A 14,434-nucleotide genomic window follows, 5' to 3' on the forward strand; every position below is an offset into this window, starting at 1 on the left:
CAAAGATCATCATGCATTTCTGCATGTCTATAGACTCTACTTCCTTATTCTTAATGTATGAAATTTAATAGAGTGTTAGTATATGACACTTTATTTTGAAAAGCAGAAAGGTGAGTTCGGTGTGATTGTGTGTGTTGCGCGCAGAGTTGGCTAGACTTATCTGCACTCCTGTGTCTGCTTTTCAAAATAAAGTGTCATATGACAAAAAGGACATTCTTTTGTTGTTGCCAACAACATTGCAATGAGATGAGATCATTTAGATCGGTCAGTTACAAAGTATGTAATGGTTTTTAAGATACAATTGGAGAATAGTTTGTTGTAAGTGCAATGATTGATTCATTCAAATTGATTGATTGGATTGAATCTGATTGCATTGGGGAAGCAAGTATTGTGCAAATCGATAATATTAATAATCTTTAGTTGTCAACAACATCAGACGACCGACATTAACATCCACACACAAACCTTTTGAATCAGATACTCTCACTTCCACCCACTCACTTGTCGAATGATGTTGTTGACCCCACCAACACACAACCATACCGATTGGACAACCAATTTTAAAAGGTGTAACTGACACGCCTTGTGAACCTTCGGCATGGTGATTGGGGGTTGAATGTCATTCAACTTGTCAATGTCAATCTTATCACTCACTCACTAATTCACACTCAACTTACATCATTAATAATAATATTGATATTATGATGAAGTTAGGTGGTTTGTTATCATCTCATCTTGAAATTATTCAATCAATATTATCCAACGAATTGGAATAATCATATGATTTGATTGATTTCAAATAACTATTTATATAAACTATAATTATAATATTAAACTTTACATTCATTGTAGTTGTTATAATATTATTATTATTATTTGTAGATATGTATAAATATAATCATTCTTTATTATTATTAGTATTGTTACTGGTACCATGTGCCATTATCGCTCAACAATATGAGGCTAATTGGCCAAGTATTAATTCAAGACCACTTCCATCATGGGTATGTATCCAGTCCTTGGACTTTGATTGAATGGACCTCACTCAAACATGAACTAACTAAATAATCAATCAATCAATGATATTTAGTATGATGACTCCAAGTTTGGTATATTCATTCATTGGGGAGTATTCTCTGTACCTCACTTTGCTAGTTATGAGACTGAATGGTATATGGCCGAGTGGTATTGGTGGGCTTTGAACAACCCATCGGTGGACAAGGGTGCCACGCAAGCCTACCATAACAAGACATTCGGACCAGACTTCCAGTACCAACGTTTCGCAGAATCGTTCAACGCCAACATGTTTGACCCCGATGAGTGGGCATCAATCATTGCCGACTCTGGTGCCAAATACGTCGTGCTGACCAGCAAGCATCATGAGGGTTTCACCCTGTGGCCAAGCAAGAATGCCTTTGGCTGGAATGCCATGGACGTTGGTCCTGGTCGCGACCTGGTAGGTGAGCTGTCCACCTCTGTCCGTGCCACAGGTCTCAAGATGGGTCTCTACCATTCGTTGTTTGAGTGGTTCAATCCATTGTACCTCGCTGACAAGGCCTCTGGCACGCCACCACTGTCCAACGAGTATATCACCACGCACATGATCCCAATGATGCAAGACCTCGTGACGAGGTACGAACCAGCTGTGATCTGGAGTGATGGAGACTGGGAGCAGCTGTCCACCTACTGGCAGAGCACAGAGTTCCTGGCATGGCTCTACACCAACTCCACAGTGAAGGACGAGGTCGTGACCAACGATCGCTGGGGATCCGAGTGCCGTGGCATCAACGGAGGCTACTACACTCCAGCCGACGAGTACAACCCAGGCAAGCTGCTGCCCCACAAGTGGGAGAACTGCTACACCATGGGCTGGTCATGGGGCTACTACGACAACCAACCATTGCTGGCCTTCCAGACGGCCACCCAGTTGCTCACCGAGCTCGTGTCGACCGTCAGCTGCGGAGGCAACATGCTGTTGAACATCGGACCAACCCCGGAGGGCACCATCCCCTGGATCATGCAGGAGCGTCTACAGGAGATTGGCAACTGGCTCAAGATCAATGGTGAGGCCATCTACTCGTCCAAGCCATGGCGTGCACAGAATGACACTGCATCGCAGGTCGTCTGGTACACGATGAACCCCACCACCAACGTTGTGTACGCCATCTCGCTCTACTGGCCAACCGATGGAGTGCTGACTCTCGCTCAACCATTGAGCACAACAAGCACCACTGTAAACCTCATTGGTTGTGAGCCTGCCTCTCTATGTCAGAGTCTATCATTCCAAGGCAGTACCAGTGCACTTGGTATGAACATTAAGTTGCCACAACTTACTGATCCTACCCAATACCCACCATCTGGTCTCTACGTCTTTGAGTTGCATAATGTTAAATAAACCAACACACTCAATCATTTGTATCATCATTCTGTTTGTTATAACCTTTAAAGGCAATGATGGGAAAAAATAAAAATGGGATTGAGGATCATCCAAAACATCGTGTTTACCACATTTGTCTAAATTTGGAACAAACAGATCGACCGAAAGCGTGAGCATTCATTTCCGAAAAGGTCTACTTCTTATACACGCACTCATTCATTCAATCAAACATCTACTTATAAGTATATTATATATAGTTATAATAACAATGATAACAAATAGATTAGTAAAGAATAGTTTATTAGTTGGACACAAAGTTCTAAGAAGTAGAAGTAGTCTTGGTCTTGGTGCCTTGATCACTCCAAGGTCATGCTTCAACAACACCAACAACATCAACAACATTAACAAGAGCATGTTGTTGACCAATACACCATCAACATCATCATCATCATCATCATTACTTGGTTATTGTACAGCAACAGCAAAGACAACATCATCATCGTTGGGCGACAAAATGTTATCGATAACAAGAGACTCAAAATACGCATCATTGACAGAGAAGGATGTTGAGGAGTTTAGAAGAATGTTGGGTGATACAGCCGTGATCAATGGAAAGGAAGACCTCGATGGCTATAATACAGACTTTATGAACCAGTTCAAGGGCTCAAGTCAATTGGTGTTGAGACCAAAGTCCACTGAACAAGTGTCAAGCATCCTGCGCTACTGCAATGAGCGCCGACTGGCTGTCGTACCACAGGGCGGCAACACTGGTTTGGTCGGTGGCAGCGTACCAATGTACGACGAGATCATTCTCAGCCTCTCATCAATGAACAATATCCTGGCCTTTGACGAGGTGTCTGGCGTGATCACATGCGAGGCCGGTTGTGTGTTGCAGACTCTGGAGGAGTACCTTCACCCCAAGGGCTACACGATCCCCTTGGACCTTGGATCAAAGGGCAGTTGCCACATTGGAGGTAACGCCGCGACCAATGCCGGAGGCATCCGTCTGTTGCGCTATGGCTCACTGCATGGCAACGTGATGGGCGCTGAGGTGGTGCTGGCCAATGGTACCGTCATCGACCTCATGAACACATTGCGCAAGGACAACACTGGATATGACATGAAGCAGCTGTTCATTGGCTCAGAAGGCACTCTTGGTGTGATCACAAAGTTGGCCATCCTTACACCGGCCAAGCCTACAAGCGTCAACGTTGCATTGCTATCATGCTCCTCATTCGAACAGGTCAAACAGTTGTTGGTGGAGGCAAAGAAGATGCTCGGTGACATCTTGTCTGCATTCGAGTTCATGGACCGACCTTGCATCGACCTTGTTCTGGCACATCACGAGCATAGCCACGAACCATTTGACAACAAGTCACCCTTCTACGTTCTCATCGAGACCTCTGGCTCCAACGAGACTCACGACATGGAGAAGATCAACAACTTCCTCGAGGACATCATGAACAGAGAGCTTGTGATCGATGGTTCATTGGCCAGCGATTCAAAGAATGTATGTTTGTCTGCATCATCCAAACAATCAATCATCATACTAACCTCCAACATGATGATATAGGTCTCACAGTTCTGGACTCTGCGAGAGGGCATTACAGAGTCATTGGGCAAGGCTGGCGCTGTGTACAAGTACGACCTGTCATTACCAATCGATAACTTCTATGCTATTGTGGAACAGATGCGCGATCGTCTGAAAGGTACATCGGCCAATGTTTGTGGATTTGGCCATGTCGGTGATTGCAATCTCCATCTGAACATCTGGACACCTGGTCAGAAGTACAGCAGGGACATGCTCAAGAACATTGAACCATTCGTCTACGAGTACACCAGCAAATATCGCGGCAGCATCAGTGCCGAGCATGGCATTGGCGCCAAGAAGGTCAGCCAACTGCATTTCTCCAAGACACACGAGTCCATCGAGTTGATGAGGAACCTCAAGAATGCCATGGACCCCAATGGCATCCTGAACCCTTACAAGGTGATCCCTTCATCACCATCATCAACATAGATAGATAGAATACATGGTGTGCACTTTATTTAAATAACAACGCGTTGGGCACAACCATCAAGTTGCTGCTCTGTTTGATTGGATACTACTTGTAGGGATGGGAGTGGACCGGCAGTGATCACTTGATGCTGCTTATTGAGCATGTTGTTGCTGGGCAACTGAGAGGATGGAAGCAATAAGAGTCAGGATCATCTTGGACTTGACCTCGACAATGTCCTCGGGCAAGAGGAAGATGCAGCCACCAAGCTTACGAGTGACACTGATGGTGTACTTGGCATTCATCAGCTTGTCCTCGTCGGAGATCTGTCCACTGTGCACCAGCTTGTAGTCGACGCAGTTGCGGATCGAGTTGAGGAGGTCGAGGAAGAAGATCGAGTTGCTCAGCGACTTGTCCTGGAAGTTCTCCATGCGGGATGTCTTGCCGCTGGTCTTGACGCGGTCGTTGGCCATCTTGACCATCTCCGAGTCGGACAGCTCCTTGCCGGCGCCCTTGCTCAGCTCCTTGAGGATGGTGACGACGTTGTAGCGCATCATCTGCCAGACGAGTGCCAGGGTGGGCATCTCGGTACCGTCGACAATGTTGGGACCGCCAATGCCGACGAGCGAGAACTTCATTGACTTGCCAATGTCGACGGCATAGTTGCAGTTCTCGACCATCTTGAACTTGTTCATTGGGACGACCTGGTTGACGCGCTTCCAGTCCACGCAGCCAGGGTTGATCTTGTCGAGCACACGCAGCAGCACAAGGCCGTCACGGAGATCCTGGAACAGGTTGTTGACGAACGGATCGATGCCCAGCGAGTTGATCCACAGGCAGAAGGCACGTGCCTCACGCGATCCCTCAGAGTTGAAGAGGTAGGCATCGAGACCAGCCTTCTCCTCCTCGGTCAATGGCTCGAGACCTGGGATCGTGTTGAACAGGTTGGCGACAAAGGCGAGGTTCAGCTTGGGGTTGCCCTTGACAATGTCGTTGGGTCGCACGAACTTGCGACAGTTGATCTTCTCAGCGTTGTCCAGCAGCAACTTGGCACGCTCCATTGGGTCCGAGGTGGACAGGGGCGACAGGTCGCACTGGCCTGGCGCAAGCTGGTTAAGGAGCACGGTGTAGCACTCGCTGTCCTTGATGTCACCGCTAAAGTTGGTGACCTTGCGTGGGTGGTTGGCGCGCTTGAGGTGGTAGTTGAACCAGCGCAGCAGGATGGCTTCGGCGGGAAGCTTGAGAAGGTCGCTGATCTCCTCGCCTGGCTCGAGCAGACGGAACAGCTCTGGGTGGTTGGCCAGAGTGATCTGAGACAGTAGGCCGATTCTGATCACCTGCCAGATGAGGCCGAGGATGAGATGCTCAGTGCCAGCCATGATATCGGAGGCACCAATGTTGACGACGGAACATCCGATGGCCTTGGCCGAGTTGACGACGATGTTTCCATTCTCTGTCTGTTGGTATCTGTTCATGCCGACCTTTGTGTTGAGGGCACGCTCATCGATCGTGTCTGGCACCGAGGCGTTGATCAACTTGCACAGCAACACACCGTCTTGAACGCGAGTGAACAGATCCATTGTGTTTGGATCGATTGGCAAACGGGCGTCTGCCACAGCGTCGCCACCAAGCACAGAGTTCATGTGCTCAGCGAATGACACCTTCTCCTCCTCAGAGAATGAGTGAATACCCGAGGCTCCAGCCAACCTATTAACATCAGACTTCTTATCAGCCATAACTATATGTTTGTTATTATTGTTTGTTTGAATGTAATTGTATACAAAGATGATAAGTGAATGAGTGAATGGATGAATGAAGTGGAAGTGAATTGAATTGGAATGAAGAGGTGTTTGAGTGCAGAGTGGTTGAATTTAATGGCTTGATTGAGTGTGTTTGGTGGGGGAAGTTGGTTATGAATGATGGACCTGGCCCGTTTAATTGAAATTTGTGTGAACTTGAGCCAAAATAAACTAAATGATCAATAACCCATATCCGGCAATGTTTCGGGTTATCATAAAGAATGATAAATCGGGTGTTAATTTTAATTATCTGTTTGAATTAATGATATTTATATTATGTATTCAATCAAACTCTGAAAATCATTAAGTTGAATAAATAATAAAATTTAAAATAAAATTAAATTAAAAAAACAATAGATATTTTATATCTTTTGTTGTGTGATAAAGATGACGATGATCTCACTATCATTGTGTTTGTTCAAGTCCTTCATTTCACACTACTACGCGTAAACACACACATATATAATATATATAAATGATTTCACAGCTAATGTCTAGAATATAGATAATCACATTTGAGAATATATCACTACCAATCAATCAATCAATCAATCAATCAATCAATCAATCAATCAATCAATCAATCAATCAATCAATCAAACAACCAAACAAACAAATCACATCAATCATATCTCTTTAAACTTTCAATGACCTCATTGAACGATACTTTTACATCATCATCATCATTGGCTACCAACAACTCAACAACAACATCACCTACAACTAGTACGACAACAACCACCACCTCTACGACCACAACAACAACAGCGGCAGCAGCAGCAAAGTCTGCTGCTTCATCATCAAAGGCGGCTGCAGCAGCGTCAAAGAACATCAACAACAACAACAATGAAGCTCATAGACGTGTGACAGAGTGTTTAGACGACACAGATACAGAGTCAGAGACAGAATCGTATAGTCTTGATTCAAAGCTTAGGTCTGCCACTGGTGATGATGGTATCAGTAATCTAGACTACTGGAGAAGGGACTACTACGATCTATCATGGAGGTGTCGATGGATTGAGCTACAACTTCGCGATCTACAATATCACAATCATCAATGTGATCAACTCTATCAGAAGATAAGAAAGTCAAAGCTGGTAAGTACTTGATTGATTGGTATGATTGAATGATTGATTGAATGAGTGAGTACTGATGCCTTCATGATCGCTGTCAACTTTAGAAATATGAAAGACTCCCAATCCTACCTCCTGATGATGTTGCTGCTCCTCCCCCTGCATCTGCCTCTGCTCCTGCTCCTGCTCCTGTGCCTCCACATGAAGACAACATCAACTACAACAACCACAATAATAATAACAGCAGCAGCATCACAATCATCAATGATGATGGACATTTGGATGGAGTAGGCAAGATACCAAATGAATCATTGAGAACAAGTGGTATCAACAAGCCAAAGAAGATGAGGAAGCTACTTAGGAGAGCACTGCCATTGCTCAGGAATAGACAGATACGCAAGGATGCAGAGACCCATCCATTATACACACTTGACAAGCAGTACTACAAGTTCGAAGGACATTTGAGTATGTTGATCATCATCATGTTGACGATGTCGTACCCTGTGGCAGAGTAACTAACACCGAACGCAACTCATAGAGCACTCACTTATCCAATCGAATGATATCAAGGATGTCGGCGATATGGGCGAGCAACAGCAGCAACAAAAGAAGAGAAGACAGAGGACAAAGAAGATCAATGTGGAGGATGACCCAAGATTCCAATACCATGACACTGATAGTGATACTGAGTTGGACATCACTACAATGTTTGAGCCCAAGCAAAGGCAGGAGAGGACTGAGCCACCATCCCCGATATCGATGGCAGCCACGACATCATCATCATCATCAATATTGGGTGGTAATCACGCATCATCATCATCAACAATGATCGACCAACATGAACATCAACAACTACAACAACAACAACAAGCACACAAGGACGATACAGTCAAGTCCAACAACAGATCACAACTGACAACGAGCAGAGATAAGAAAGAGGGCAGAAAGCAAGGCGGCGCAAGAGTTGCAAAGCAGAGCAAGCAGGCCAAGGCGATCGAGAACAAACGAAAGAAGGAGGAGAAGAAGAGGGAGAAGGAGGAGGAGAAGAGGAAGAAGAAGGAGCTGAAGGAGCAGAAGCAACAACAAAAGCAGCAGAAGCAGCAGAAGCAAGTGGTCTCCTCAATGACTTTGCGCAGCTCGTCTGGCGGCAGAAAGCTAAAGGTCAGCGAGGAGATGTTGGCAAAGATCATGGAGGAAGAGGACGAAGACGAAGAGGAAGAGGAGGAAGAAGAAGAGGAGGACTATGACTTGGATGAGAGCTACTCGGATGACGACGAGATATCAACATCCTCCTCATCGTCATCAGAGCCTGAGCTCTACAGGAGGTCGAGAAGGAGCTCGAGCAACAGGAGTGACGCCATGGACGTCATCATCCCAGCCAGCGCCAACTTCACCATCCCAGTTGTACAGTACAAGGAGATCTACACGCCCGAGTGGAGAGATGTGAGCAGCGCCACTGTGAGCCCCTCGCCATTGCTCCTCTCGTTCAACTCTGTCTCCTCATCCCTGGCCCCAGAACACAACAACAGTGCTCTGCTGCCTCCACCTCAAGCATCATCGAACAATCATGAGCCATCACGTTCGACAAAGAGGCCATCAAACGATGTGATGCCTGAGCTCAAGTTCACACAGATCGACGAGTCGGTCAATCACGATGGTACCCTGGGTGACGACGAAGCAGCCTACGACGACGGAGAGGCCAGCAGCGACGACACTGCCGATGAGAGCAATTGCCAAGCGACATGCCGAGTGCGAGATCAGCGAGAAGCATAGGTTCTTTGAGKTTGCTCAAGTCGACGCCCGTGTCCAGGAGGAAGAAGGACATGGTCACATTGGAGTTCAACATGACTGTCGACGAGCTGTTGCCCACCTACAAGAACTTCAATCCTACAAAGGACATCTCTCTGCTTGGTCCATCGTGGAATGGCGAGATCACAAGGAAGAAGAGGAAGCACAGACACAAGCACCATGAGGACGATGAAGACGACACTGATAAGGAGCACGATGTGGCTGCAAGGGGCGCCAACAGGAAGAAGAGACCACTGGCCAGGACAGTTGCGACTGTAGAGTCATTCACAAAGAAGGCTGGCTCATCACGAAGGCAGTCATTCGCAAACAATCGATCACTTTCAACTCCCAACCTCCGAGGTAGCAACAGCAGGGTGTCAAAGCCACGTGGCACATCGCCATACGCTGCAAGGAAGAGAAAGATGGATCAAGCTGACGACAACGATGAAGATGGTACCACCACATCTGGTTGGTGGTCCGACCAGTCATTCGATTGGATTACAATCACTGGTGATCAGACCAACCCATTGAGGCTGAGGTTCAAGCGAGTCAAGGCCACAACATCCACCACAACAACTACAACATCCACGTCCTCCACTACCTCTGCCACTGCCACTGCCGCAGACGAGGCGATTAAGTTAGACACAAGCGACATCAGAGATGATTATTGATGATATATTGTTATCATCATTGATCATGGCACGAGCCAATGTACCAAGCCTCCAAGCATAGCAATCATACCTCAACCAAGAATGATTGAATGAATGGGTTAATAAAGTAGCCAGACCGTCTGTACTATATAGAGAATGATGGTTAGGTGTTGTTTCTTTGTCTGGTATCGGATATGTCAAATTAAGGCCCGGGACCCGACCAGGAACCTCGGTCCTAAGATATTTATCATTTTCAATCACTCTTGATCACTTCATTCATTCATCCAAACAAACAATGAAAGATAAGGATATGGATAAGGATAAGAGTAGTATTAGCAAGGTATTCCATAATCACATACTTTGCAAACTCATATTGAGTAATGTAACAAGTATACATGAAAGATGGATGAAGGTGATCAACTGGAATGATGATGATGAGGTCAATGATGTTGATCATGTAGCACTTGGATACCCTCGACATGGCATCAAGTCAACGATCAAAGGTGCCACATTGATCAACATGCGATTAGACAAGATGTTGGGATACAACGCAACTCACATGTTCATCGAGACATTGAACAACATCATCAATGACAAAGAATACCCGATAAACAGTGATCTAATATGGATGGCAATCGAATACAATAACATAACAGTGTTCATGTACTTGTTGAACAATACCAGCATGTTATTGGATGAAACCGAGATGCCCTTAGACATGTGCAAGCATGGGAACATCGACATTCTTGAGTTCTACCTGGCTGCGACCGACTACCATCCACTCCCAACCCAAACCATCACGCGACTTCCCAAGGCAATCGACACAGGCAACATTCAATTCGTTCGACTGTTGCTCAAACATACACCATTCCGACGTGATGAGCGTGATCTAATCAATGATAAAGATGAGAAGCCAGCCAAGATCAAGTTCAAGAAAGGGCGAGGCATCACACTTGACATGCTCAGAATGTTGCACGAGGAGTTCCAATGTCTGTTCATGTTCACAAACGTCTGGTCCGCGATACTATTGCACTCGATCAAGCACAACATGACCAAGAGTGCTAATTACATCCTTGACAACATGTCCCAAGTCCATAGCAAATTGCTGATAGGGAAGTGCGCAAATCGATGCGCCAAAGCAGGCAACATCACAATCTTCCAAACACTCATCAAGACAGACATGGGCGCCAAGTATCTCGAGAAGATCAATTTATACCAGGTCATCGACTTGGCGTTGGATCATGGTCGCGAGAACTTCCTCAATTATCTGGCCCAACAACACGTTGGCAAAGGCACATTCAATCATGATACCGAGGATAGGTTACTCACGTGTTTTGTGTCCAATGGCAAAGGTAGACTCCGCGTCACTCCACGAGCAGCCATTCTCCACAATGACTTTTTCAGCATGGATTCATTCGCCCAGAAACGAGAGGAGATAAACTTGGATATCAAGCAGTGTCAACGAATGTCCTTGTCAATGGTGCACTACATTGCCAATATGCACTCACCACCTCTGGTATTGAGTCAAGGAACATTGAAGAACATGATGAAGGTGCCTCGATCATTCACCTCGGAAATCATATGCCTGATCTTGAGCAACGCCAACATCCAAGAAGGAATGGAAACTTTAGATATTGATCAATCCATTATGAAGATTGCAGCTGGTCGCACAACGGATATCATGGATATTCTTCACACTCGCTTCGGATTGAAGTATACAGTTGAGTCTGTGGTGGAGGCACTTGTCAAGCGACGAGCCCTGAAGACATTAGAATCAATCTTTCAACATTTGGACAAGCCATTCCTTAACCACTATCTGCTCAAGAGTGCAACAGACACATATATCAAACGACAATCATTGAGTGCGGTGGTCTTTGTCATTGATAAACTGGACGCGTCATTGAGGAATGACCCACTCATATGCATGCATGCCACACACAATCCAAACATCGATGTCTTTGAACATGTGTTCAATCTATTCACTTTGGATCAGTTGGATCATCGTCTTATCGATGAAATAATTGATGATTACGAGGTTGTCAATATTGATAAAGGTCGATTTATCAATATAATAATCAATGAAGCAATGGATAGTGACAGGATGGATATCGTCAACATGATCCAACAAAGATATATTATGGAGAGATGTATTGGCGTCGAGTTGGATGCATCGCCAATTAAGCTCAATGAATTGGCCAAGAACGGATCATACAAGTCATTGACCTACTTGTTCAACATGCCACCATTCACCGACTTGCCAAGGATGGACCAGTTGCGCATGATTCACAACATCAAGAACCTTGGATATCGACATCTAATGCCTCGAATGGTCACCATTTGTAATGATCAGATCAAGGTCATCACGTTCAATGATCACCATCATGATGTCCAAATGTAAGTCTCATTCAATCAAACACAGTGATCAAGTTTACTTACAACCATTCATCATAATAGGACACAACATCAAGATGAAGACACAAGAATGCCAAATGTTGACTCCAATTCAGAGTTGGATCATGTGATTCATTCAGTGTTCAATGATGTGAAGCTTGGCAAATTGATCATGGAACACATTGGACAAATTCACAGATCATCACTTGGAATGAAGGAGAACAAACTGATCAAAGGTGTCAAACTTCTTGAGAATCATAGTCTGGAGGATTACATCAAGTTTGGTGCAACTGAATGGTTCCTCAAAAGTTACAACGATACATTCACACCAAACGTTGCCAATACCAATCAACACCATCACAACAATCACCTACTCGAGATTGCATTGACCACTTGCAACAAACGAGTTGCTGAGGTACTTTTGGCCAATCCAATGATGTCGATCGAAGTTTGTGAGAGTCATCCCATCAGCTTGTCAATGGTCTCAAGGATATCATCATGCACACATCCCGATTGGGAGTGGGCATTCGATCAGTACATCAAGCTCACAGGTCTGCAAGCCAATCTCGAAATTGAGAAAGAGGTAATGGAGAGAATCCGCCATCCATCATTCATTCGCAAACTCATTCAACTTGGTGTTCGCCTCACGCCCCTCTATCGAGAAAGTGAGTCCATTCTCCAGGAAACATGGCTCCAGGAGCCATGGGCAGTGGAGATGCTGCAATTGCTCCAGGAAGAACTCAGACTCATCAACTACAAACTCCTATCTAAACTATACCACGCAGCGGTCAGGCTCAATCTGGCACCAGTCGTCATATACATAATTAAGAATATGAGGTGGATTGCTTCTTGGACTATTGAAGAATGTTGCAAATATGGTCGAATGCAGTATTTGGAAATGTTGTTGCCATCCATCAACACACACTCCTCCACTCCCATAGATTCATTTAACAGTGCTGTTGAGCATGGACACCTGGCCATTGCAAAGAAGATGCACACTTGTATCCTTGACTCCTGTAATGGTCATCACAGCTTTTTGGCCAAGTTAGCTCATGTTTTGGTAGTTGGCAACTTGGAGATGGTCAACTTCCTGCTCGACATCAGTGCCGACATGTCATTGGACAAGGACGAGGACTCAAAACCAACTGTTGTCAACAGGATCCATCACGAGATATTGACGATTGATTTGTTGGAGCGATTGATGGCCACTCCCAACATCAAATGCCACTTTGCCATGATTATGGGACAGGCGATCAGATGTGAGTCTGGCACCAAACATGCACTGATGGACTGGTTAGAGCAACATCAGATCAATGGAAACATTCAAACAAACTTTAAGTTTGCATTGAGTGTTGCATCGAATCTTGGTGACCTGGATTCCATCCGTCGGATAATGTCATTCGCTGCGCGTGATGGAAATGATCAAGTCAATCTCTCATTTATCAACATTATAGGATTGATGAGACATGTTGGCAAGCCCAACAGCAATGTGACCGAGCAGACAATCATTGAATATGTCACTGATGATATCAAGAAGGACTCATTATCAAAATTCTCCAAGATGATTAATGAATCAAGTAATTCATTTCCACTTGCACTCATCAAGTTGTTCTTCACTCATCTTACCGATATGGTCGACATCGACATTGACCAACCATCGTCATCATCATCATGGGACTCTGAACAATTTAACTCAATCATTTTCTTCTTTATTATGGTTCGAGACTTTGAATCAATCGACTACCTCTTTCAACTTGGATTGAAGTTCAACAAACAGTATATGATCAATAATTTAATGTTATTGACATTTTGTGACGTTCCAATGATCACTCATCTCCTGGACACAGGATTTATCAGTTTGGACCATTACACTATTAATGATTTGGTCGACTGGGCATGCAAGGATGGACAACTGGACATCATCCAACTCATTCATGGACGATGCACCACTCCTTCACAACTATTAAAGTACCTTCCAACTTCCATTGCCATTCAATCCGCAACGTATCAAAATCATCACAAAGTACTCAGCTACCTGTTCGAAAGTGCTGATGGCTCTATGAGTCCTCCAACATCAGTCTTCAAGCTGGCCAACTCCAAGAGGAACACGACAACATTGCTCAAAGCCGTGCGATACATCTCCATTGTTGGCAAAGGTCATCTAAAGATCATTGGTATGTGCAATCGACTATTGAACATGCAATAGATTGCCACATTATGAACTTCAAATCTATCGGCTTCGAAGTGCAAGACCATCAAAATATCTCTCTCACTTCATCACTTCATTCACTCACTCAAACAATCAATACGATCAAACATATATATAATGGATAAGAGTAGTATTAATAAAGTATTCCAT

At 44.9% G+C, this 14,434-nt stretch overlaps 6 protein-coding genes across 6 annotated transcripts; 5 read left to right on the forward strand and 1 right to left on the reverse strand.

Annotated features, from left to right (window-relative positions):
- Nucleotides 1-957: 957 nt before the first annotated feature.
- Nucleotides 958-2,392, forward strand: SAMD00019534_056840 (hypothetical protein; the record flags this gene model as incomplete). The annotated part of the gene is made up of 3 exons (XM_012899175.1): nucleotides 958-1,004; nucleotides 1,091-1,142; nucleotides 1,544-2,392. Coding segments are annotated over 3 exons (948 nt in total), but the record flags the coding sequence as incomplete, so codon positions are not given.
- Nucleotides 2,393-2,645: 253 nt separating this feature from the next.
- Nucleotides 2,646-4,397, forward strand: SAMD00019534_056850 (hypothetical protein; the record flags this gene model as incomplete). The annotated part of the gene is made up of 2 exons (XM_012899176.1): nucleotides 2,646-3,887; nucleotides 3,951-4,397. The coding sequence occupies 2 exons, from the start codon at nucleotides 2,646-2,648 to the stop codon at nucleotides 4,395-4,397; spliced, it is 1,689 nt and encodes a 562-aa protein (XP_012754630.1).
- Nucleotides 4,398-4,529: 132 nt separating this feature from the next.
- Nucleotides 4,530-6,110, reverse strand: SAMD00019534_056860 (hypothetical protein; the record flags this gene model as incomplete). Its single annotated transcript, XM_012899177.1, has 1 exon — nucleotides 4,530-6,110. The coding sequence occupies one exon, from the start codon at nucleotides 6,108-6,110 to the stop codon at nucleotides 4,530-4,532; it is 1,581 nt and encodes a 526-aa protein (XP_012754631.1).
- Nucleotides 6,111-6,820: 710 nt separating this feature from the next.
- SAMD00019534_056870 (hypothetical protein) lies at nucleotides 6,821-9,019 on the forward strand (the record flags this gene model as incomplete). Its single annotated transcript, XM_012899178.1, has 3 exons — nucleotides 6,821-7,270; nucleotides 7,354-7,711; nucleotides 7,785-9,019. 3 exons carry the CDS (start codon nucleotides 6,821-6,823, stop codon nucleotides 9,017-9,019), a joined length of 2,043 nt encoding a protein of 680 aa, XP_012754632.1.
- Nucleotides 9,020-9,069: 50 nt separating this feature from the next.
- Nucleotides 9,070-9,705, forward strand: SAMD00019534_056880 (hypothetical protein; the record flags this gene model as incomplete). Its single annotated transcript, XM_012899179.1, has 1 exon — nucleotides 9,070-9,705. The coding sequence occupies one exon, from the start codon at nucleotides 9,070-9,072 to the stop codon at nucleotides 9,703-9,705; it is 636 nt and encodes a 211-aa protein (XP_012754633.1).
- Nucleotides 9,706-10,090: 385 nt separating this feature from the next.
- On the forward strand, nucleotides 10,091-13,953 carry SAMD00019534_056890 (hypothetical protein; the record flags this gene model as incomplete). Its single annotated transcript, XM_012899180.1, has 5 exons — nucleotides 10,091-11,200; nucleotides 11,339-12,078; nucleotides 12,139-12,740; nucleotides 13,017-13,851; nucleotides 13,923-13,953. The coding sequence occupies 5 exons, from the start codon at nucleotides 10,091-10,093 to the stop codon at nucleotides 13,951-13,953; spliced, it is 3,318 nt and encodes a 1,105-aa protein (XP_012754634.1).
- Nucleotides 13,954-14,434: the final 481 nt, after the last annotated feature.

Source organism: Acytostelium subglobosum (assembly GCF_000787575.1).
Source record: "Acytostelium subglobosum LB1 DNA, scaffold: scaffold10, whole genome shotgun sequence".
Classification (NCBI taxonomy): domain Eukaryota; phylum Evosea; class Eumycetozoa; order Acytosteliales; family Acytosteliaceae; genus Acytostelium; species Acytostelium subglobosum.